At 37.1% G+C, this 26,841-nt stretch overlaps 1 protein-coding gene across 1 annotated transcript; it reads right to left on the bottom strand.

Moving 5' to 3' along the window:
• Nucleotides 1–157: 157 nt before the first annotated feature.
• Nucleotides 158–20,641, bottom strand: LOC113111838 (junctional protein associated with coronary artery disease-like). The gene is made up of 4 exons (XM_026276986.1): nt 20,463–20,641; nt 9,747–10,234; nt 4,011–8,023; nt 158–2,612 (listed from the first exon to the last, which is right to left on the bottom strand). Exons 2-4 carry the CDS (start codon nt 10,097–10,099, stop codon nt 2,578–2,580), a joined length of 4,401 nt encoding a protein of 1,466 aa, XP_026132771.1. The 5' UTR covers nt 10,100–10,234; nt 20,463–20,641; the 3' UTR covers nt 158–2,577.
• Nucleotides 20,642–26,841: the final 6,200 nt, after the last annotated feature.

Raw genomic sequence — 26,841 nt, forward strand, 5'->3', positions numbered from 1 at the left:
CCACTCTGCCTTCTTTAAAAATCCATTGATAAAATGCGATACTGATTCATATAAAGTGATAGTTTGCCAAAACGATATGGCAAAACCTTCAAACTTCTTTTTTTAAATAATGACTCAAAATAAGGGGTTAATGAGAAATGAGAGTAATGAGAGAGGATAATGAGAAACGATTTCTTTATTACTTTCCATTTGTTCAACAAATGTTTTTTGATTATCATTTATAGGTTTCTTTTTTCCAGAAAGGATTGAACTTAATTAATACATTAATTGAATGCATTGTAAGAGAGAATCATCATACTTGAGTCAGAATAAGTTACTAGTCCTGACAACTGAATTGTTTTGTTTCATGCATGAGTCTTCATAAAACTTTTAAAGATGATATATGCATTCAAGTTTCTCGTTTTCATATTACACATGAAATTAACCAAAAGATAAAAATAAAAACAACAGTCCATGCAAGGAGTTTAAGCAATCTGCTATACTATACAAAGGAGTTTCCTCTCAAACATTTCATTCGCATTCACCCAATACTTCAAAGACACAAGTACTGAGGTGCACAGTAAATACTTCCCTTTCTGTAAAATGTTAAAAAAAATAGCTTGTCTTGAATTTAAATATTGTTTAAAGGTTGTTGTTTTTTTTAGCAGGATAGAAATGTGCACAACATAATATAATGAATATATTTTTAATGTAGTACCAAATGCAGTTGTATGCAAAACATTTTCCTGACCCTAGTTTACATCTCTTATATCATGCAGAGAAGGCAAATCAATTCCAAGCCAATACAAAATAATCATGTACAGTTTCGGTATGAAAATAGAAAAAGACATTAAATGCCATTTACGTTATATGCAACAATATAATCATCCGTTTTGAAAAACAAAATTGTACAAAATGGTAGAAACAATCAATAACTACTTACAACAATTATTTGATTCTAACTTACAAAATGTAAGTGTGATGAATGCTATGTCTTATATACCATCCACTGATTACAGAACATCTATCTGTATGAATTCATAGTTTATTATTATGCTTATGGAATATATTGACAATAATATTATTATAACATTATGGTATTGCACTCTTTATCCATAACAGTAACTATATTCAGAGTAAATAGATGCAATGACTTTCTTCTTGAGTTTTTGGCCAGTTTTTGGATGTGCTAAATACTAAAATCATTTTAGTGTACTTTTGACTGCATTTATAAAACTATGTGATGGATACAACATTGAGGAACTGTGTCCACCTCAACTGCAAGTCGAGTCACAACAGAAAGCAACCAAGCAATTACAAATGTAAAGTGGTTGACAAGCACTACATCCTGTAGATATATACTCAAAATATGAATAAGTTTTCATAATTGATATTGGACTTAAAATGCAGAATACTTTGTACAGTATGTGCATAAAAAACCCATGTAACACTTTCTGACATTTGTGCAACAAAAAGCACACCACACGGCACAATAAAAGAATCATTCATTGTCCGAGTAATACAGGATTAATAGACATATTCAGATGTGATATATCCATAATGATTATAAGCAAGCAAAAAAACTCACAAGGTAAAATAAAAACACTTTTTTTGAATACATTTTCATCTGTACAGACTGTTGATAGCTTGATAAAAATAAATAATTTTTTTTTATTTAATTTTTTGATTGCATTTCATGATGAGATGATACATTATCAGATTGCTATAAAGCTCAAACTCCAAATGAGATATATATTAAAAAAAACCTTAAGTGAAGGTTTTTATCATGGATTTTAAAGCATAACTATGGGAAATGACTATTGAAGACACTGCAGTTAAGATTAAAGTTGCTAGAGACCCAGACTTCACACAAAATATTCTTAAATCTTTGCCTCTGTTTAGCTTTCTTCTTAGCTGCCCCGTTTGGGTAAAAGCAGCCTATTCCATTTGCAAAAAATATGATTTTATATTGCAGTTCTACCACAGTGACATACATGGTTTCTCCCACCTGTAAAACAGATAACCAAACTTTCCTTTTAACATTTCTTACAAAAATATTTCTCTGTGATTAAAAGCACAGTGTAATGTCACCGATTCAGCTGCTACCTCACCAGTCCAATTCATTGCTTTAATACATCAAGGCCTCTTTCCTTTCTCTCATTGGTAATACTGCAGAAAAATGAGAAGTGCAAGCTTTTGTGTCTTTCTTGTCGCTGTTGGCACAATGAGACTGTGCTCTGTGAAAGTCCGACAGAACTCCAGTAATTGCTGGTGCAGAGAAATTTTAGAAAATATGAAGTCTGTATAGACTGATTTGTAGCTATTTCTGTAATGTCTGAGCTTTACTTGATATACATTATACATTCATATCTCATTGATGAACAACTTAGCTACTTCATCATCCATTGCCAGGGAATAGAAGTTAAAAAAAATTAGTCTTAATATGTGGCATGAAGTCCATCTGCCTGCTTATGAACTTCCGTGACTATGTATTAATAAATTGATTCCAAGCCTGCATCATGTCCAGTTTCGGATGTGTGTTTGTCTACAATGTGTATTTCAGTAAGATCAAAGAGTTTGCTCTGACAGTGTCCAAGATCATACTCTTTCAACACGACTGGGGTCATATGCATCTGAAAACAATCACAAATTATATTAGCTAGTTTTGATGCAAAATCATAACAAGAGAACAGACATGTAAAGGACAATCAATAGTCTATGTAAATACTGTAGTCTAATATAATGTGTTATATAACTGTTTTAATCCATTATCTGTTCTATGGTGATTTGTCATGGCAATAAGTATGATAAATCAGACCACGCTTCCCTCTTGTGGTGAAGAAACTCATTGCTCATTACCCTTAAGTATTAAAATCAGTTGTTGTGGTTTGGCACCTCATAATGCTACAGAATATGTAATGGAAAAAAGACAATCCCTATTTTCAGTTGGTTATCTGTCTATTTTTCTGTTATACATTGAAACATTTTACTGAAGGTGACCTTTACTATGGCACTACATGGAGTGGACTGCACAGTGCACACAATACCAATATCATAATAGCATTTAAAACAACACTAATATTAAAAGCAGACTAGTAAACTAAGATGCACTCCTGGCCAAAGAAAAAAAGAGCAAGAATTGGACAAATAATGGAAACTAAGTTACTTATTACCGGATTGCCTTTCCCTTTCTGACTACCTTTTACAGGAAGAAGAGTCAATGTTATTCCATTAAATGTTTATGGTTTCAAAACATTTCATGAATAGTTGAAAAATGTCTCCCAGTAAGTAGGTGCTTTTATAGGGTTCAAATCTTTGACCAGGACAAAACATGAGGATGATGGACTTCTCTTCTTGGAAGTCTCTTCTTAGCTGTGTTTGCCATCTTTGCAATAACATCTGATTGTTCCTCTTTAGTTAACAATTTTTTCATTGTGGGAACAAGCCATTCGGCAATATTCTACTATACTCCAAAGCATCAAATTGACTTTTCACAGTGAAGCAGTTCACCAGTACCAAGAGCTGAAAAGGATTCCCACATCATGACTCACTGTGGTAGAGATGCTTTCATTATTGTATTTCCCACCAGATCTTCAAAAGTGCCACCCTTGTGTGTTTTAACTTAATACATCAGCGGATAGAAAATTATAACTATAATGTATGGCAGAAGAGCACTTTCCCTTAAAGGGAAAACATGGAAGTATTTGGTGGCTTCTAAATTCATCCTTGTTTGGATGCTAAGGAATGAATGGTGCTAAGATAAACGCTAGCATAGTGGCGCTGCATGCTACAGCGATTGAGTGCACGCACTGAGAGAGGAGAGGTACGTATCAACTCGTCTAAATTGAGGGAAGAACATAGTGGAATATGGAAAAATAGTGGTGTTTTCCTTTAATTTCATTAACATTTATGTATGCCATTCAGAGATTTTTAATACAATTTTAATTTTCTTTTTTTTGCCCAGGAGTGCACTTTTATTATACATGCAGTCTGTAAGCCTTACAAACTTGGTTGGAGTTCAGTGTACTGACCTGAAACAAACAGTTTGTCATCATCCTCAACTGCAGACATTGTATTATCCATGCTGAATCCTTGTGGCAGAGTGATCTCTCTCTTTGCTACCATGCCACTGCGGGGTTGTGGGATTGGACGTGCCATTGACGTTGGTGGCTGCCTTGATCTTGCTAGTATCACCTCTTCAGCTGAAATTTCCTCCTGAGCTCGTTCATCCTCTTCTTGCATATAACTGGACATGTTTTTGTTGTCTCTGACTGCATTCTCACTGTATTGGTTCTCTTCCACTAGTGTTTCATCCTCTTTAGCTGATTCTTTTAGTTCTCCTCCCTTTTCTTCTAAGTCTGTCTCTTTGGCCAAGGTGATCCTGGTGACAGTTCTCACTAATGACTGAGAGCTTTCTTCCTTTGCATAGACGGTGTACTCCAGGGATGCTTGATCATTTGTGGATGAGGGGGACAGAGGAGGTGGGCAATATGCCTGCAAGTTCTGTGGCTCTTCTGTTATCTCCTTCCTGTCTCCCCCACCTACACTAAGAGTCAATTCCTCATCCTCGGTCAATGGAAGCGACAAACATAAGTTACTTGGAGGAAACTCTGGCAGCTCCAACACTGAGGAGGCTCTCTGGCTATGGTCTTCAGCGTGGGGTAAATCTTCTCCAGAATCTGGATCCCCTTCAAATCCTACCTCTGACATATCTTCATGACTTTCCTTAGACCTGTCTGGCACTTCCTCACACTCTCTACTGACATTCTTTTTCTCCTCATTTAAGCTCAACTCTTTGGTTTGTAATGCCAATTTTGGAGCATCAGTGGTTCTTTCTACCGGTTTGTCATCAACCTGTTCATCAACCAAGGCTCCAACTGGCACTGCAATGCCAAGTATTCTGGCAGCCCGTTGTTCAATGGATTCATTTTCAGGAATACCTTTGGCACACTGGACTTGGTACAAGTTACTTAGATCTTCGTTCTGCATACTATTGGCCTTCTCTTGACTCAGAAGAGTCTCAAGATGTTCATCTGCCAAGGTCTTTTCATAACTCCAGCTTGAATAATCTGAATAACAATTTTCATCATCATCATCCTCATAATTAGCCTTAAACCTACAATGACGACTCTTGATCACATGGATTCTCGACGACCTCCCTGATCTTGTAACGTCCTTGTTTTCTCTCCCAGGTTCCTTCTTGTTGAGGGCTTTGGAGTTGTAGGAATTATTATTGTTCAAGCTTTGAGTACCTTCAGCAAACTCAGGACTGTGCCTGCTCAAATCTCCACTACTGTCTGATGACGTAATCTGCAAAGTCTCACACATCTCTGAGTTGTCTGAGGGGCTGGTTAACATAGGTGACTCAGGACTCAAGCATGTAGGGGATCCAGAAGTCACAGTGTCTGGAATGGCAGTGTATACTGTTAAACCGACATCCTTAAGCAAGCACTCCTTTGGCACTGGGATATCCTGGCGATGAACTGTTGGATCATTGTCTCCCCTCTGCAGGATCTCAAAGTTGACATAATTATCCGTTTTGTTGACAGGTAACTCTTGCATCTGGCTGTCCAAATTCACCTTTGCCTTGGACAAGGAACTTTTTAGACCTTTGGACTCTGGATGGCCTCTGTTCCCCGAATCAGACATTACATTTAAGTTATTGCTTATCATTTGCATCTCTGTGACCGGCACTCTATGTGACTGCTGGTCAGCTTCCTTCTTCACGTAAAGTGGGGTGGTTTCCTGTCTTGTATTATTGACTTCTTTGTTTGAATCACTCAGCTCCAGAATACTGTTCAGTGCCTCATCCAGCTCCTCTATATTCTGATCAACATTTGGACACTTCCCAGTATGATCCTGTATCTCTTTATTGAAACACTCAAGCTCCCCAATAGCATCCCATTTGCGTCTGTTCACTGGCTTTAGCAAAAACTGTCCAAAAACTTCTTGACCATCTGCTGTTTGGTTTGTCTTTCTCAGCAAAGGTTGACGGTCTGGCGATGTTGGAGCTGATGATGATTGGGGTAAAGTCGGGCTCCTTATACTTGAACTACTTCCAGTCCTAGTTCTGGAGAATGCACTGTTGCTGGAAGGGTTGAGATCCTTTTGACCTATCATGGGATATCCGTAGTTGGTACTACAGTTGGTTTCACCTTCATTATCAGTGATTGCGTAAGGGGATGAATGGTCATTTGCTGGAGGATGGGTATTTCTGGAAACTTCTGGAGAACCCGTCTGTGTTTCCTGATTCCTGTACTGATCTCCAGGCCAGGATCCTGCATAGAACAATTCATTGTCTTGGCTTGGATTAACAGACTGAGTATCTACAATATCTTTCCTTAAAGGGGAACTTTTAATGGATGTGGAGCTGCTGGACTGTATTTGTTTTTCTTTGCTTGATGTTTTTAAAAGGTTTTGGCTGTCATGCTGCACCACTGTGTTTTCTATTGAATAAGTCACTTTTTCATTGTTATTTGAGTCAGAGACACTTTTGTTAGCTTGCATACTAATAGGGACAGATACCAGGCAAAACATAGTCTCTTTGAGCTTCTTCTTTGAGTTTTTCTTGTTCTCAGACACAGTTTTTGCTTCAAATTTCTTTACTTGTGTCACTGTCTCAATCAAACCCTGGTTTGAGTTCTGATGCATTGTCATCTGAAGAGCAATTATATTTCCATGGGTAGCTGGATGTCTGTTGCAGTTTTGGTCAGGTATTGTGTTTGAACTTTCTGTCTCCTTCAGCACTTCCTTGTGTATACTATCCTCATTGACAGAGTCACTTATATTGCTTTTACCTGGTTCAGTGCGTTCAAAGGATTTCTCAGTAAGAGAAAAGGCACTGTCGTTAGACTTCTCAGATAAGAGGTTACCTGGAATCTCATTTCTGATGTTTCTGATTTTGTCTGCATCTGTCAACGAGTTTCCATCTATCCCTGCTCCTGAAATGTGTCTGACACGGGGGTCGTCAAAGGGAATATACTGAACATTACCCATCCGTTCTTCACTGTAACCTGGATACGCCTGTCTCCTGCAGGGCATACTTCTTCTTCCATCTCTGTAATGGTCTGGCCAAGCCATCCCAGTCTGCCTGATAAACCATTCCTGCACTTCTGTCATTGCAGAACCCTGCATATATGGGTCACCTCTATATTGGTGGTTACCCATAGAGATAGGATAAGTTCTGTGACCTCTATTAACTACAGGCTGCCTCCTGTATGACGGAGGAGGGATATAACCGGGGGGCTCCACACCAGATCCAGCAAGTTCTTGTACAAAATATTCTTGCCTTGAGAAGGGCAGTGGAGTTCTGTCTCTTGCACGAGGAGCAGGCTCCCCTGTGAGCATCTCTGCACTCCCACGCATCTGCTGGTGCACTTCATAAGACGGAGGTCTGAGAGGTCGGCTGAATCTGGGTTTTGATAGTGGTGCAGACTGCGCACCTGATCGGTCAGTCCACCGCTGCCTGTTCTCCCCATCATTAAGATACCGTCCATGTTGGTCTCGTGCATGGTGGCCATTTAACTTATAGCCTCCATATGAATCCTGCCCAGCAGTTGGTATGCCAAAGTACTGGAGGCTTTCAGATTGCAGAGCCATTCTGGGCAGTGACTGGGACTTATTTTTGGTTCTGGGTGGAACAGCCCCTTCTGCAGTTCGTGGCCTGCGTTGCTCTTGTGCCACCTCGTTTTCAGATGTCTGACGGCTCATGCTGGTCATTGGGCGCCACTCCTCTGTTCCCAAACTTTGGTACTTCCTTTCAGCTGCAATTCTCCACTGGTGCAGAGCCATCTCTCTCTCCCTGGCACGTGCACTCTCTGCCCGTCGTTTTCTTTCACGGTTATGTTCCTCTGTGCTTAAGGCAGATTCTGGTCTCCGTTGCATGCCTTCTGGTTTGTTTGGAACCCTTCCTCCACTTCCACATGGGTCCCTGAAGTCTGCATAATCCAAAAGCACACTAAAGTCCTGACCTCTTCTTCGCCAGTAGGACACTTCCTGTTCAGATCTAGGCTGAGAATGTATTCCTCTGTGGGTCTCAAAAAACCTGCATTAAAAACATACAGAGAGATTAAAATAGAGGTCAGAGCCATACTTTAACAGACACTGTCTTTATGACTTGAGGATTTAGGAAGAGGGACTTACTTTAGTTTTCAAACAACTACACATTTCCTGTTATTAATAAGACATATTATTAAGAACATACTTATTCTTTATTTTGGTGATTCTAAACTTTTATCAAAGGTCATGACCTGAAATAATAAATACAAATAATAAACTGGAACTGACAATAACATTTTTGCATAGTAATATATAACAAAATATTGACAGATCTTAATACTGACTTTTTGCTTATTATTTTTTACTTTTGGCATTTGCTTATGTTCAACACCCTGGGTCCGGAAGCAAAGATGTGAACCACTGAATTAGGTAAGATAACAAAAAATGGATGACAATCAACATATTTGTGTTCAAATCCCATTATGCAAGCACACAGGCAACATCACATAAACACTAAACGGGGAAAAAGTATGCTGACCGTGTTGTCGACAAAGCAGAGCACCTCAAAGGGCCCAATAAACTGGGAGGCTTTAATGATGCAAACAAATCAAGATAAATGAGCATTTTCTCTTACGCAGGAACACGACTAGCTTGTGTGGTGCAAACCCTCGAGTCAGCACTGAAGGTCTGTTCTCTCATCCAATATCTTGGCAGCAGAGAACATATGATCTGCATGTTAAACAATCCTGACCTGCATTCATGGAAGGATAATCTAGTTCAGTAACAGTCACAGCAGTGGAGGTACTTCCTGCCCTGTACTGCTGAGTCTCAAACCATGTGACATGCAATTAATTTAAAGTGCAAAGATGCACTATAGCTTGATGGTATGCCAATAATAATGAAATGTCAAAAGAAATTAGCATCTATCTATCTATCTATCTATCTATCTATCTATCTATCTATCTATCTATCTATGACATTGAAAATCTATGGCACAAGGACAATTACAACTTACTGATCAACATACATAAAGAAAAATGACACTGTTCCTATGGAAAATGAAACGTTCTCATGCAACCTTTTTTTAAAGCAAATTAATCTCTGAAGCTGCTCTGCGACAATATGGCTGGGAAATGCAGATATGCACATTCATATTCATCATGTTTTATTAATAATGGTGTTATGTAAGAGACTGTTATAGGGAATGGAATATTGATCTGACAAAGGACTCATGGGACATGTAGTTTACTGCTGCCCCTGCCTGCAGAACTAAGCATGCTCAGTAGGGTGTGCTGTGGGCTTTCTGACAACATTTGTATTTATTCCACTACGGTCCCGTGTGAAATGAGAGGAAATAAAAAACCGCACAGCAAAATCTACTAAACATAGTTAATGAATTCATCGGCTACAGGAGGAGTGAGGTAGGAGAGAGTGTAGGGAAATGAGTGAGATGGAGGAAGCGGAGTACATGAAAATGTAGGAAGTACAAAGATTTCAGAGGATTAGATGAGGATGAAAGAAAGTGCAAACAAAAATAAGAAATGGAAAGAGAAAGGCGACAGGGGAGGGATGATAAAAAGGAAAAGGAAAAAACTGGTGCGAAAGGGAAGTCCTTGACAGCTCCTACCTTTACATAACACTCTTCATCATGCAAGACAGCTTAAACCTCAGATCAAAGGAACCAATGAAAAAGAGAGAAAGACAGCAGCAATACAAGAGTGTGGGGCAGAAGACGAAGAGGTCAAAATCAACTCATCAGCACAACTTACCCACTGTCTGTGGTCAGGCTATCTTCTGGCAAACGTCCATCTCCCAAGTTACCATTGTCTACGTCTTGTGTCCTCTGCTTCCTGACCCTGTTCTCGGTGTCACCGGGGAATCCCCTGGCAGGAGCTTGTCTGATGCCTCCGCCGCTGTAAACATGGTCGCCCTCGTAGCCATTCACACCGCTGTGTCCTTTACGCTTCTCAGCGATTTCACACCGGCTGTCGCTTCGCGTCGGCAGACATTTCTCAAAGGTTGCGGGGTGGGGGGAAGACGAATGCGAGACAGGGACATTGTTGCTGTTCCTTTGAGGGACTTTGTATCCATGAGAGATGAGAAGGTCTTCCACGCTGTACATGGCTAAGCAGTGTGTTTTTGCATTTAGTGCTGTGTGTGTGTGTGTGTCTCTATTTGTCTGAGTGAGTGTCAGATGAATTCCGCTCCTAGTCCAGATGAGGCAAGCTCATGAACAGCTGCACAGGAGAGGCCATCACTGTGAAAGAAACAGGACAGAGGGGAGGGAGAGAGAGAGAGAGAGAGAGAGAGAGAGACAGATGAAGTTAAACTGATTCTCTCTCACAGTATTTTTCATAAGAGGATTGCTGCTCACAGCCAAAACAAAACGAGAGAACCACGAGAGAAATGATTCCGGTCTGTCTATCCACTGACCCAGTCTTCTCTTCTTCCATCTGCCCCCTCTTCCCCTCTTTCCTCTGTTCTCCATCCAGAAAGGAAAATCTCTCCAGATGACTGACTGCCTCATGCTCAGAAACTTACCTAGGTGTGGAATGTTGTGAAAAAACTCAAGCCCCAATCCAGACTTTAGCAAACAACTAGTAAAGTTATCAAGACTCTTATGAGATTTGTGGCAACTGACCATTTTACTAAGATGACAATTAGCAATGTCATTGATTAAAAACATAAACCTCAGTCAATTCTAATATGCAATTATTTAAAGTATCTCCGAAGCAGTTTGTTTGGATATTTGATTCTGTGTGAATTGTTGAATGTGCAGGGATAGAAATCCCAAAATCAATGACAATTTGGACAGAACTGGCCCTTCAAGGAAAACAGGTTAATAAAACGATTAAATAATGTCTTAATGGATACCTTAATGCAAAAATTCTGAAGTGTGAGTGTTATGTTTTTGGTTAAGAGTCGGAAATAATCAACTACATTGCTAAAAATCCATATTACAATGATGGTAATTCAGAGCGTGATGTAACATAATCTCATAGATCAGCATTATACGCGAAAATGCAACAGAATAAACATCCCGATCTCATGGCAATTCCTACATATTTTATGAGTGAGGTTATACGAATTCATATGAATTGGCCACCTGTGAAAAATGTTCTGTATTTTACAAGGTGGCAAATTCATACAAAGGACCACACCTAAACCCCCACCCCGCCTAAATCTATCAGTCACAGAAATCATACAAAATCGAATTCGAATGAATTAACCACCTCGTAAAATATGTACGAATTGGTCGTGACACAGCATTAGAACAAACGGTTGTAGTCCCACCAGTGAAGATTTACAAGAACTTAGCAAGCAACAAAAACAAAATCTGCCTTGAAAAGACAGAAATGGAACTAAGGAAAGAGAGGTTACCTAACTTGCTCTGAACACACACACACACACACACACACACACACACTCAGAGAGAGAAGGACAAAACTAAATTGCCTGCAATCTGCCGCCATTATAAGTATTACAGTTATTTCTTTGATCTGTTAAGGGTAAAGTCCAAACTAAAGCTTAGACTTCCACAATACCTAAATGTTCTCCCTGCTCTGCAAGCTTAATGATTGTCCAATTATCAACACCCACAACTTTGCTAAAATGAATTATTAATTTCAGCATGATTATTATTATTTTTTTTAATCTTAGTTTCAAATAAACCTTATAATAGTTATTTAAATACCAGGAAGTACATCAAAAGATTAGGTCAGGCTGGTAGGGTACACCATTCATTTAAATGAACAGCTCTCTTTCACAGAATGCCAGGATGCAAATCTGATTTTCTCAAACCCATTAGTGCTGGAGGATTGACTTTTGAAAGTGAAACGGGTAACAAATGAGGTGACAGCTAACATGTTGTGAGAAGTCACGGGTAGAGTTTTTTACTGATGCCATTGAACGTTCACATGATGAAACAAGTGCATCAATATTTTCATTCCACTATATGTACTGAAAAGCAAATTTGAAAAAAAAAACATCATGACTGTTTTGATCTAAATGATGTTTGTCAGAAGTCGAAGGAAGCAGTTAGCAGAGGTATGACTTTCACATTTTCACACAGTCCAACCCAGATACTCCAGACTGATCCACATTCACCATTAAAGGCCCTTGGAGACAACTTCCTCTCATAGCAACTTTTTTCTTTTTTTCTTTCCTCTAGCTTTTCATGTCTCCTCTTGCAGACACTCACACAGACACATTCAGCACAAACCAAAAATGAGGGAGGTATATTTCCCATCTGTACTGCCACAGGGAAAACCCTTAATGTGAGTTTTATCAGTGCCATCCGTTTTCATTAGCTTTGTCTTTTAGAGACAATTTAGAACCCAACTGCAAATACACACATGCATATTTGAGCCCCACAGTTTAGGAAAAATCTGACCAACACATACTGCATATTAAGGTCCAAATATCATATTAAAAAAGGGAAAAATGGAAATGTTTGTTTAATAACATGGATGGATGACACGATCATCAGGCTTTACACAAACTTGCGTGGTTCAGCTGATGTGCTGCTGTCGTTAAAGTCAGTATGAAAACAAAATTCTTATTTTTATGGAATATCGCAGTGTTTATTATAAATCATTTATTTGTGCACATCATTATTTTTAAATTAACGTGTCATCATAATCTTTAATTAAAAACTTCCCCTCGCCCTTGCAATAACATCCCTCCTCTCCAGCAACCTGCATTTACGTCACAACAGGAAAGGTAATTGCAATTCCTGTTGCATGAAAAAAGAGGACAAACCAACCTCTAAAATATATAGAAATTCATTTAGACTGTTCAAATGAAATTCTACAGTACTTTTTACTCACATTATTTGATAATATAACGTGTAAAAAAAGTGGGTCTCATTATTTGCCTCTTCATCTCATAGAAACATAACAAAATTCAAAAGCCTAAGACTTGGGCAAAAAGTGGAAATGATTCAAGCCAGGTCCATGGAGACTGTAAATGGCATAGAAATGTCTGCCTGCTTCAGAGCACATCTGAAGTTTTAGCAATGACAAACTGCCTCTTAGAGCATGAGTTTTTTTTTTTTTTTGGTAAAATTTGAGATACGTGATCTAGACTACTTTGCTTTTTTTTTTTATTAATGACCTGCTTTATGGCTAACACATGTCGCAAGCTAAAAATGAACAATCGCAAGGCAGACAAGTGATGTCATAGGGTTTTCTGAGCCAAAACGCCACAATAACAGTGAACATCATTTGATTCAACTCAGATATCAAGAACTTAAGATTTCTTTTTCCAGCAATAAATGCTGAGGACCACTTCTCTGTGCTATTCCCTTTCTGTAAAATCCTTTATTCAAAGCAAATTGCTAAAGATATAACCCATCAAGTATTTGGGCCTCTTACCTCAGACGAGACTGAACTCTTTTTCTCTATAGACTGTAAGGCCAGCACTGCCTTCCCTCATAAATGAATCACACATTTTTAGATCTGGCCCGCCTCACGCCCCCCCCTCACCAGCAGTCCTGCGGAGCCGAAACCTGCCGCCATGACAGTTTGGTGTCAACTCTTTATTCTTAGTCTTAGTCAGATTTGTGGCATGTGTTTGTGAAAGAAAAAAGACCAAAAGAGCCTAATGAAAAGACAAAGCATAATTTCTCTCAGAATCAGATTTTTTGCTAAACTTTTATCAAAGGTATTGTGCAAAAGTCTGATTAAGATTTACACCAAACCTAAAGTCCATTAACTTGGAATTAACCGGACAGTGAAGTGAAGAGAAGTGATTACATTTTGATGAAGGATTACAAAGACAACAAATTATGTGAACCAATGAATCGTGCATAATAAGACCAGGAACATGCATTAGAGAGTAAATAAGGTCAGTTTTGATTTCATGTTGACAGAACAACTGCGCCGAAACTCATGATGAATGACCTCATCAGACTAATGTCTCCTCACAGATTGTCTAATAACTGCCATAAACATGCACGTAATGGCCGACGCAATATTAAGCATGAGAGCACATCCACTGTACCATGACATGGCATCATCTCTTTCACGGAGTCGAATGTAAACAGGGATTCTGAGTGTCCATGGTTAACCAAAAAGCAAGTTTTATAACAAACAATACAATGTCCACCCTGTCCTATAAAAAGTTATTTCAGAGCCTCGCCCCTTTATTGTTCAGTCCATCCACATGGAACTCCTACGCTGTCCCTTAACAGGCACGTGTTCACACTTGTACAACAGACTCTTCATCGTAAACAATGTGACATCACCACTGTTGACCTCTGCTTCCTGAGGATGTGCACATTTCAAGGGAAGGGGCATAGAGATTGAATAAGCCTGTCAACCAGACACTAAGAACAGAGGGAAACGCTTTTGGAGTCTAGATATCATCACTCTGCCATTTATAAATCATAGGCCTTCAGAATTTTACTTTGGTTCTAAACAAGTAGCATGGCAAACATCTACATGATTTGTCCCCATCTCCGGTTCACCCATTAATTTATCCTTCTTAGGGATAGGTTTCAGTAGTCTCTATTCTCTGATACAAAGCAAAATATAAGCAAACCGATATACAGTATAAGATTATATAATCTTACAGGCTACATGCAGTATGAAAAGGAAATATCTCTGAAGTGGGTCTCCTCTAGAGTGGACATATTTTTAGAGTGGAAATATATTTAGTCTAAATAAGGCTTAAGTTTGGGTCAAAAGTAATACTGTATAAAAATTTGCTGGTCCTTTACATTCACAATTAATAAATATATAGTATTTAATAGAACTGTGAGTACAGCAAATACCATTGATAAGGTTGGGTTTTATATATATATATATATATATATATATATATATATATATATATCAAATAAATTATGTTCTTCCAAACTGAAATGAGCATGGGTTGTGATAGATCATGTGACACTGAAAACTCATCTTTGCCATGACTGGAATAAATTATACCTTAAAATAGAAAACAGTTATTTAAAATCATAATAATATTTCATAATATTACAGATTTGTATTGTATTTTGGCCAGATAAATGCAGCCTTGATAAGCATATAAACAGTAAAAAAGCATTACAGTCATTTTAACTATATAGAAGAAAAAAAGCAGTTTGTCATACAACAGTCAAAAGTATTATTAGCAGCACAAAACTGACAAAACGGATTTTCAGAGTATGTTTTAAGAGCAGTACAGAACATAATGCAGATGTACTGTCTATGAATAACAGAGGAAGTGAAGTAAGATGTATTTAAAGTTAATTTAGTGTTCACAGATGATGTCAGATGTTTTCTGAAGGGTGTGATGGTCATAGCTGCCGTCAAATTATTCATGCCTCAATTTTTACATGTGATAGACCTAAGCTGCATCTTTTGAGGAACAACACATGAACCAGCTTTTCCTTTGTTTGAGCTGTGGCCATGGAGATAGCCATTTTGCTTTCTTTGAAAAGTGGGTTTTCAAACGATAGACTACAAGTATGGTGTCACCGGCGACACTAAAGAAATGCTTTCAATGTCTGGTAATTCAGTTGGCAGGAGGACCAGAGGATCATCAAAGCAGGACGTAATGCTTTTCCAGGCTGGGACTAGCCATAGAGCCAAGCCTACAGTACAGTTCACAGTTCTCCATGTGTTCCACAATTTACAAAAATAGTTCAGAGCTTATTTACAACAGATTGTGTAAAACCTAAATCCACATGCCATCTTAATAACATTTCTTTGATCAGATTTAAAACAGTTTCCTGGAGAAATTAGATTATTGGGCCATGCTGGGTAAGTTTATTTGCTCATCATTTAAACCTAACTAAACATTTAAAAGCATAAGATGCCGTTTTTCTTCTTCTAATCCTGAAATGTCTAAGCTCAAAATGGGATCTTTGTATCAATGCGTGAATGTACTTTCAAGGTCAACTGCTTCTCTAGGTCTTATGCTTGTAATGTGGCAATTTAAACTGAACAGAATGGCCAGGACTTGAATGACCAATAAAACAAATCAAAATTTATATGTCTATTAAAATATATGCCTGTGACTGTCACTAATGGGTGATATTTTTCAATGTCATTTGAGACATTCATGATTTGTACCCCAATATTTTTGGTTTATGACAGGAAGCACAAAGGCCTTGAGGAAGACGATCCAACAAGAATGAATTATAACAATTTATCCTCTGAGGATAAGTTGTGTTAGGCCTTATAGCAGGTTAAATGATTTGACCAAGGACGTCTACAAATGCATGCTTATAAAAAGCAACAATCAAACACAGAATACAACTTACACAAACATTTTATTAACACTGTTGATAAGTATAAGACGTACTCACAACAGGGTTCCAAATGAACTAACCCGCATGGCTGTACAAAATTAGAGTAAGGAGGCTTGACTTACAGAGAGATGACAAGGTTTATCAGTTAAAAACATTCTGATCAAAGGACTGGCATACATAAGCATTCTGCTAATTTCACTCTCATCCTGCCAAAGAATATGATCTCAAATGAAGGGGAAGAAGCTTAGAGATGCTTCAACAAACAGCACTGTGTTAAGAGCACAGACAAGAAAGCTTTGTGACTACAGGTGGTAAAATAATAACCTGCAATTTAGTATTTACAAATAAACAAAGTAACAACACATAATATGCAGTGCTACTTTTGGTCATGTCTTTCAAACCTTGAAGGTTGCTGTTATAATCAAGAAAAGAAAAAAAAAAGCTGACCAGTGATCCTTATCATTTTTTTCTATTGCTCCCCTGAGCTTAATCATCTCTGGCTAATTCAATTGCCCAGAAGAATCCATACAGGAGCATATATAGGAAAGTTCAGTAGTCCATCTGTTTTCCATATGAGTTTTAAGGCCTATAATGTATGACTTCATCATATGCAAGGGCTATATACCAATCTTTTACCCTGCATCTCTTTTAATTACCATTTGGCTGCTATTTCATTGCACTGTTTCATCTGCAGATGGTTGCACTTTGCTTGTTAAATGTTTATCACAACCAAAAAGCTTCTGATCTTAAAGCAATTAGATTGCTGGTCCACCATCTTTCATTACTATGCAATATATAAGGAATTTGTGGGGGGACGCTCTTCTTTTACATACTATTGCAGCCAATTGGTTAAGTGTCAACCAATATGTATAAACTCAAACTACTGTAATTGATTCATGTAATATATGGGACTTGTAATTGATTCATGTAGTTAGTAATATATGGGACTTAGTTTTTGATTAATTGTCCTGATGTGAAGTTTCTAAAAAATTTATTTCTATATACAGTGTTCAAGCATTCCAATAACATTACTAATAAAATAAAATGTGTCAGGAGCTCTTTTTCTGTGTTTCGTTTCCAATACCCTGTAAGCAAGAACTGAAAAAAAAAAAAAACTTTCACTGATGTTATCTATTCTCAGAATGAGCAATGGCCAAATATTTACTACGAAATAAATGTGAAATCATTCTGTACAATCTGCACATGAACCTATACAATGAATTGCACTATGCTAACTACAAATATTCTGTTTTCTGAATGTGACAGATAGAGTTGTACACTCTATGGATGTTCACAAATGAAACTACACTTTAAAATTAAAACACCACACCACTGCAGAGGGCCAAACATTCCACTGAAATTGCTATCTAATACATCTGAATGTCTAACTGGGCAGTTTTTTAGGCTAGGAAAGAATAATGTCATCAGTCTGCTCAGTAATGAACAGCCCTCACCACTAAATTCATTCAAAATTCCCTTTTGTGACCAACTGCATGTGTGCACCAGCAGTATCAGCACATTTCCACATTTCCAGGAAACAGATTTCACTATTTCTCCACGTACCACTAGATAAGTGATGCTCTGTGATTCAGCTTTCTTCCTCTTTTGTCCTTCCGTTGCCCTCTTGTTTCTTTAGACTTAAGGAATACTTAAGTAGACAGCTTTGAATGTACATGTTCCTATTTTTGTGCTACTTAGTGAAGATAAAGTTGTGTAAAAAATATTGTTAGTAGTCATCCAGCATGCATTTTTCAATGGGAGAAACAATAACTAGAGAGTAGGCTAAAGGCCCATTCACACCAAGGAAAATATCTATAACGATAGCTAATACATTTTAATTGGTGTAATTATCAGACATCCACATTACAGCGATTACAATAATAACACAGTGAAATGATAATGGAATCACTTTTAGAAAGATTTTTAATGATAAAAAACATTAACAGCCAATCAGAATCCACCAACAAATAACATGCATTGGTGTGGTTATAGTATCGTTAACGTTATCTTTCTAGTTTTTAGTTATGTAATGTATTTAAGTCTACCGCCAATCTTTCACCTAAATTACACCACTGTTTGAACATTTGATCCTTCTGGCCCCAACTTGACCTATTTACATTTTTTATTGTGAGTGACCATTTGGTTTGATTCTTCATCTTTTACGACAGCCTCCAACGTCCACAGCTTTAAATAACCACAAAATTCTTGCTTTTAAATCTGTAAACCACATTAGGACAGGCCAGCTTCAATGGTTCCTTTCCAACAGCCTCTAAAAAGGACCTTGGCAATCAAAAGGCCTGTTATACATTGTACCAATTCCATTCTGATCACAAAACCATGCTTCACACAAATAACTGCCCATTCTAACCCAGAGTCTTCTGGCATCTACTCAGGTCAAGGTCAAAAGCATCACCAAAAGCAGCTCTTCTTTTGAACAGTATAGCTTCCCAACTGAGTGGAGTTACCATCCGGCACAGAGTTGTTGACCTCGCACCTCACTCTTCGCATCCCGCGAACTCACACAGGTCGCTTCCTCTGCACGTGAGACACATGCCCTTTGATGTTATTCACTATTGAGCCAGTGTCAACACAACAGGAAGCTGTTTGTCTGAACAGTTTAACAACAACTGCTGACACAACCAATAGAAGCTGCCTTATCTCCATTCACATTTATTCCATAAGTGCATTGTTTTCAGTAATGTCTACTTCATCTCGCCACACAAGTTGTCTTATTGCCCCCAGTCAACTCAGCAACTTTTTATTTTAAAATTTTTATTGTTTTTTTATTGTTGTTTTGTAATATAGGTTGTGTGCTATAGCCTATAATAAAGTTGTAATTTTAAAAAGGATTGTTCCAGTCCTTGATTCTGAATGGTTGAGCTGCGTTCGAAGCTGTTGTAAATTACTCTACAAACATACACCTTTGTTTACTTCTGTGTGCCTAACAACTCACTTTAGCTGTTAAAAATTCACAGTAAACCACGGCTTCTTTTAGGTTTATTGCTTTAATAATGAATCTTTTGTTATTCCTAAGGAATAACGTTCGTGCAGACCACTGTTGCTTTGGTTACGTCCAGAGAAATGTGATTTGCGTCTATTTATATATATTATGTCTATTTTTACTGCCAATAATGTAGCCACGCCCCATTTGAGCGCTGCTTCCGGTTTGTATTTCTACAGCGTGGAGGTAAGATCTTATTAAGTTATGAATTAACTTTTCATTTTAAGATCGATCCCGATTTACCGACATTTATGACATCTGCCTCAAACATTACAATACTCGTGATAGTTTTCGTTAATTCTACAATAAATAAATCACCATTTTGCTGTAGAAATAAGCAAAGCTAGCTAACATTACCGCAAAAAAAGTTCTGAGACAAAGATTCTAAAGATGGCTCGTGCTTGTTTCACTGGCACATAAATTCTAACATTTATAGCTATTAAAAAGTTTGAAAACACAGTTAAAAAACACCTGGTAATATGTAAAATATTTACGAAATATATGATAATTAGGAGGTTAGAAAACACCCCCACGATTTATTTTTTGGATTAGGCTGCACAAGAATTAAAACATTTAATAAATTAAACATTTAATAATAAAAAAAAACGAGACACTAAATAAATTTGTGAGTGAAACATGAATGTTTGAAAAAAAAAAAAAAAATAGAAACAGTTGTTAATAGCTGTGGATTTGAGCACTTTTATAATAGGATACAGTGAATCCATGTGCACATAACTCGACATCAAAGTTATAATGGCATGTTATGTGAAGCTCATTCCTCCTCTGCACTACACATCTGCTAATTTCACTCTTTACCTCGCTAATGTAGCACACATCTTGCGCACTGCGCCCGACCCCTAAGCACACAATTCACAGACAAACAGCAAGCTGTCTGCCTTCTGAAGTATTTTTCCCCCACAGCGGAAAGCAACAAATTAGCAGATAATCATCAATGCAATTCGTCTCAGTCCTCAATATCATTCCAGCGGTTTTATTGCGGTCATTTATTCTGTGATAGATGCAGGGACATTAGCCTACGGGACGATAGATGCAGGAGCCCGTTATCTCGCAAGTTCATCCCATATGAGACGCTTCATCCCCTGCGTTTATTGAACGGGTCAGTGTTACTAACGTCAGCAGCTGAAATCGCCTTTAATTCTGCAGGGTCTACAAGACAGCCTCGTCAACGAGCTTATTTTCTTACATGTTCATATATTTCGGTAAATTCTAACGTCCACGTACCTGAGATGTGCTCTTTTCGAGGTCCGTGTTTAGTTCGTGATTTAGTGTGTTGTTGAATCCGCTCTGTGCTGAGCATATCTGAGGGAAAGGTTGTGCAGAGGAGAGGGAGATACAGCTCAAATGTGTCTTGTGTGGGTCGGCTGGCGTGGGGAATGGTTCCTCCCAGCGTGTGGGTAAACTTTTACTGACGAGACTGTAACATACCCCACCCACCCCATCCCATTCCACACAAACCCATACTGGCTTATTCATGCTGGGCTGAACATATGATCTTTGATAAATGGATCATTCCTGGGATTCGGAAATATTTCAGTAGCCTACCCCAGAGTTTCTAAAGTGGTGGTTCACCATAATTAATTGTTTTAACTATTTCGCAAAACTTTATAACGAATAAAAAAAAAATATTTCATTTAATTTTTTTTTTTTTTTTGCATAAAATATCTATCTTAAACCAAGCATTATATATATAAGCAAAATATTTGATAAAAAAACAGACTTTAAAATTACGTCCCTCAGTCTGAACTCAACAGTCTGATAGTTTTGATTTCACTCATATGTGACATCATTTCCCTGAAATTACATCAGGTTGCAAACTTGTGACAGGGCTGAGATATTTGCTTCATTTATTCATAATTGCAATGAAAAAAATAAAATAAAATAATAATAGTCATGGTTTCAGTAAATATATATACTCAAAAACCATGACAACTCATATTTTTGTTTTAAATATAATTTTTGATGTAATATGTCCACTTAAAGGTTGATAAGCATCATTCATCAGAAATGGCACCCACATTTGCAGCAGAAAGACAATGTTGCCCATTCAGATATGCTGAGAAACAAGGGGACAATATGAGAGAGAAACAAAACCAAACATTTCAATTTAAGGCAATATATCCCTTCAGATGTGTTACAGTCTTCAACCCGGTCACAACTTAAAAATATTAATGGTTAAATATTTTTAGAAAAATATAGGGAAGACAATTAAGAACAAAAATATCTGGCTGATTACTATCTGACATGTTAAGGGCTAAAACAATAAAATTGTGTGTTAAGTTAAAATTTTAAATTAAAAAAATATATTTTTTAACAAAAATAAAAAGATCATAGGCACACAATTTGTATTTTTTGCTTCACCCCTATAAAAATGTAACAATTATGATAGATGTTACATTTGTTATCATTAAATTGTTATCAGGGACACATGAGCAGTAGGTACATGTTTGTTTTATAACAATTTCTGTGCAAAATCCTTTTTAAACCAATTCCATGTAGTCCATTACGGAGTTGAGGATAAAAGGTGTCTAAAGCTGAAACATTTTTTAAATAGTAAATGGTAAATGGACTGCATTTATATAGCGCTTTCAACAGATCATATGGCCATCCAAAGCGCTTTACAATTTGCCTCACATTCACCCATACACTCACTCATTCATACACCGACTGCGGTGTTTGCCATTCAAGGCGCCATCCAGCTCATCTAATTTTGAAATTAAAATAATAAAAGATCTTGAATGCCTGAGGTGGGGAAAAAATGATTTTTGGAGGTTTGATATGTGCCAAATGATGTGGAGAATCACATGTAGTTTAAAAACATGTATATTCCAAGTTGAAATCTTACCAAATCCCAGGAGTGACCTTGAATTTAAAAAGCATAAACAAACATCTAAATTTACTAGATCACTTTTTTATTCAGAAGAAAAAATGCTTCAACCAGATAAAGGGTCTTACTCTTTAAACTGGGCAACCATACTAAAATCAGCCTGGGAGTTGGAGACCAGTTCAGGATGTTTTAAGGGTTTTTAATAGGAGATACACTTTGAATTAATAATATATTATTTTTTAGTCATTTTAGCACTTTTTTTAAGTAAATGGTGAATTCTAAAAATAAAACATGTTAAAAAAATCAATTTTCAGTTGTGTTTGTACATTTTTACTTTAGTTACTTTAAATGAAATGTAATTGATAATGGAGGAAAACTTTTTTATTTTCCCCTTTCTTACACTTTAATACATTTGACTAGCATTTAATCCATCTGATTTTAATAGTTAATCAATTTTGTACAAAATATCTATTAGTTTTATATCAGAAATAAAATAAAAAACGTCCGCAAGATGTCTGTTGCATCTGCTGATGAATGCCTTTAAGATGTCAGTTTTACGTACATTCTTATTCATAAGCTTCTAAAGGTCTATTTGACATCTGATAGGAAACTTCCTATATATTGCAGAAGAGCAAACACTCTAAAATAACGTCTTACAGGTGTAAATGCAGACACCATGGACTTCTTTGTTATGTACGTGTGCTATCAGGGAAGACTGAAATAGTATTTCAAGTGTTTGTAAGCAGTTACATACAGGATGACCTGCCAAGGAGAGGAACCAATCAATGACTACGTGAACAAGAGGCTTATCAGAAAGGTCAGATTGGTGAATATCAGAGGAAAAAGGCTGTATCAAATAAAATCAATTGCCATTGCTTTACAGTGCCCCATGTGATAAATGAAAAACTTACCATGTGGAAGTTGGCAAATTACTGTTTTTTTTTTTAAATCACTGTAGTTAAGATTAAATAGCATTACGTTATACTGTAGTGCACAGTACTTCTCTGTTTTACTCTAAATTTGTACAAAACCTCATGGCGGTTCTTCAATGATAACAGAATGGATAGCCATTATGATCCATTATTAGTAAATTTATGGCTTTTATCCTTGAAATGTAGGCATTTCTAGTTGTTTGTTCACAACCCTTCAGTGATTCAAGTCAAATTTCAGGAAAGTGTGGGCCAAAATATTTCCTTGGACACTTCATGTAGTTCAGTAGCACATAGACACACACACACACACACACACACACACACACAAAACACATTCCCCCATACCTGAGTGGCTGACCATTCACAGATGGAAACCCGTTTGCTTTGAGCAATTTAAAAGCGCAAAAGGCTGACGGATCTAATAATATTGACACAGATGTTACATATAACAGAATCCACACAAGATATTTGGAATGGGAGTGCACGGGCTGTTGGAGTCTCAATGCGTGCTCCCTTTTTACTTCTCATTTTGAATCACCAGAGTTGATCTAAGCTGTGGTTTACTTGTGTTTCCAGAGAAATTAAGTTTGTTTTGTGAGGTCACCCTGCACGTACACATCTACTGAAGTTACTCTCAAAGTCATGGACCTTCAACTGCTTCAGTATTTGTGATAATTCCAACCACCTTTAAATAACAGTCACTGCTTATTAGTTTCTTCTAAATCTAGCCATTGTTTAAGTCTGCCTCCCTTCCACTAAAGTTTAGATAAACAGCATTAAGGTGTACCGGTGTCCTTTTTGTGAAAAAAAAAAAAACATTTTCCTTTTGAGGATATGTGGAAATTCGAATAAATGCCCACATGGATTGAAAAATAAATCACCCACAAGAAGTCTAATAACTAATGAATATTAGTGCACCTGGAAACCATTATAAGAGTTAAAGCAATGTTGTGTCCAATAAAAACAGTATCTCAAGACATAAACAGTACTGTGCAAAAGTCTTAGGCCACTAGTATTTTCACCAACAAAATTTCAGTTATTTCAGTTATTAAAAAGTCAGTTATTTCTCTGTTTTGCTGTATAGTGTGTCAGTAGGAAATATAATTTTACAGTCCCAAACATTATTTTTGCGATCAAATGTAATAATCCAGTAAGATTTTTGTTTGCGCAAGGAGTCTGACAGCAGCCAGTGCTCCACACAGAGATCTGATCTCACCATCATCAGTCTGTCTGGAATAACATGAAGAAACAGAACAAACTGAGACAGACTAAATCCAGGAGAACTGTGGCAATGTCTCCAAAATGCTTCAAGAAACCTGTAAAGCTACAGTACTATGCAAAGTTTTAGGCGATTGCTGTAAAGTGAGGATGTTGTCAAAAATAATGCCATAAATATATTGTATTAATTAGCTTATATTAACTTAACTAAATTAAATCAACATTTGGTGTGACCACACTATGTGTTAAAAAAAGCTTTTGTCCTAGGTGCACTTGCAATGTCTTTGGAGACATTGCCACAGTTCTTCTGGATTTAGTCTGTCTCAGTTTGTTCTGTTTCTTCATGTTATTCCAGACGGACTGATGATGGTTGGATGGAGCTGTGGTTGGAGCACTGGCTGCTGTCAGACTTCTTGACTTCTTGTCCACAAAAATGTGGCTAATTTAATTATTACAATTAATGGCAAAAATAATGTTTGGAAATGTAAACTGATATTTACTACTGATACACTACAGCAAAATAACTGACCTAAAACAATTTTTTGTCCTTTTGCACAATACTGCACATACATATTTGAAATCTAATGTGGATCAGTCTCTCAAATATCAGCATGAAATTATAGCATTTTAAAGAAATATAAATGAAATACCATCTTTATAAAATAAAATGTATTTAGCATAATAAACTAAATACTGGATGTGTGCAGAATATGTTGTGTATCAAATTAAAAATTATATATGACATACAGACTGATTGCTAATTAATATCAGCTGAAGTGTTGAAATGTTTTGCTTAGCCTGTGTGAACAGGAGCAGAAGGGAGACGCTTGGCAGCCTGAAACAGAACACAAGGTAATGGGCTTTGGAGAACAATCAATCAGCTGTGATAGCTAGCATAGCTCCTGCCCCTTTAGCTCAATCATACACACACACAACTTGGCGTGGTGAACAAAGAGATTGTCTACCACTCAAGGTTTCAGTGCCTCTTGGCCAGTGTGCTTCACCTTGGACTGTCCACCCGGCTCTGATCTGGTTCACTTGGCATTTACAGCCTGTCAACTAGAAACTGTCAGACAGATTATTTAATTGGCTTCCAGTTAATCTGTAAATAGATCAAGGGGGTGCCTTTATGCATAAGAAACATGAAAACCTCAACTGCTTGATCAGACTATATCATCTACAGTGTTTAAGGTTGAAAATTTGCGATCTGTAATTGGATTACATATGGAAACTAAATACAAAAGCAAATGGACTCTAAACTCAGTTTTATATTTTAAAGATTAATTAGGTGTTTGTGGGCTGACATACCTTACAATGCTGTGGCTCTCCCATAGACATCTTATAATTCTGCCAGACTGAATAAAACACCAAAATACAGATTTGTGGTTTTGAGTTGGAAAACACTGCAGGGGTTTGCTAGTTCCTTAATTGTTTCCAAAGTTTCCGAACACAGATCTGCTGGAATAACCACCAGTGTTCATAGACATATTCTTAACATCCACCAAAATCAGGCTCTGCACTTTTTGGTTCCAAAGTGAACCTATAATTTGGAGCGACTATTTTGGGGATTGCAGAGTGGCCTGTGGTAACTGGACCTATGCTACCGCAAAGCCAAATACCAGGTCGTGGAGTTATCCATTCCTCAGACTTGTTTGACCGAAACGGGTTGACTGTCTCCACACTAATTTTTGTTGACACTTAAATCTGTTAAAAAGGAAATTGAGAAACCAAAGGGAAAATTCTTTAGATATTTTGGCCTAGTTTATTTGCATAAAAGTTTGAGCGATGATTGAAGGTAGCCATGCTGTTATTGTTGACAGAACTCATGTTGTTTGACACATTAGGCTTTAAGACCACATGGCAAATCATTGTTACTTGACTAGAATTGGATATTTCAATAATTTCAGTTCATATTTTTACAAAATACCCAGCTATTAGTCACTTCGAATGGTATCAGCATAAATGAAACTTGATATGCTGGTAAATGCCACTTTTATGTCCATCACTGGAAACTTAGAAAGTACTTTATCTAAATTAAGCAGCATACTGAAGAATGGGCATTGTTTGCTCCAAATCTATTATGGTGCTCCTATTTTTATCTCATGAAGTAAATTTTTCCTTCAGGTAAAAAAAAAAAAAAAAAAAGCATGTGGAATGAGAAATGATTTATGACAGTCTGTTTGAGAGACCAAACTGAAATAAACTGTGTTAAACAATTATAACATATTTTTTAATGAAATATTAACACACAACCCACACAAGCATATCCATTTATATCCATTCATTTTTTTTTAAATAATGTGTATTAATAAAGGTATAAAACACATAAGGCTAGATAGGATATAATGGGAATTTTATTAAATGACATTTAGTGGTTAATCAAAATGATTTGAGCTGTATGAAAACTCCAGTATTTGTCAAATATATACTTCATAAATAGATCTTCTCCTATGCAAAGACTAATTTTTCTCCTCAGCCAGAACAGATCTATAAAATGACAGAAGCCACCTGTGCTGACAAAAAAGCAGCAAGTATATGCTTAAAGAGAAAAATCGCAGTATCACTTAAGCCAAAAAGGGGTGCTGGGGGTGGACCATGGCATAAAGGCGGGGCCTAGTTTATGTTT

The sequence above is a fragment of the Carassius auratus genome, chromosome 12, assembly GCF_003368295.1.
Source record: "Carassius auratus strain Wakin chromosome 12, ASM336829v1, whole genome shotgun sequence".
In the NCBI taxonomy this organism is placed as follows: domain Eukaryota; kingdom Metazoa; phylum Chordata; class Actinopteri; order Cypriniformes; family Cyprinidae; genus Carassius; species Carassius auratus.

Bases quoted from the DNA above. Each gene is read 5' to 3' on its own strand.
- LOC113111838 (XM_026276986.1), bottom strand. From the start codon at position 10,099: ATGTACAGCGTGGAAGACCTTCTCATCTCTCATGGATACAAAGTCCCT. The intron at 8,024-9,746 runs GTAAGTTGTGCT...TTTTTAATGCAG, and splicing joins AGCCTGACCACAGACAGTGG to GTTTTTTGAGACCCACAGAG. The intron at 2,613-4,010 runs GTCAGTACACTG...GATTGTTTTCAG, and splicing joins TGACAAACTGTTTGTTTCAG to ATGCATATGACCCCAGTCGT.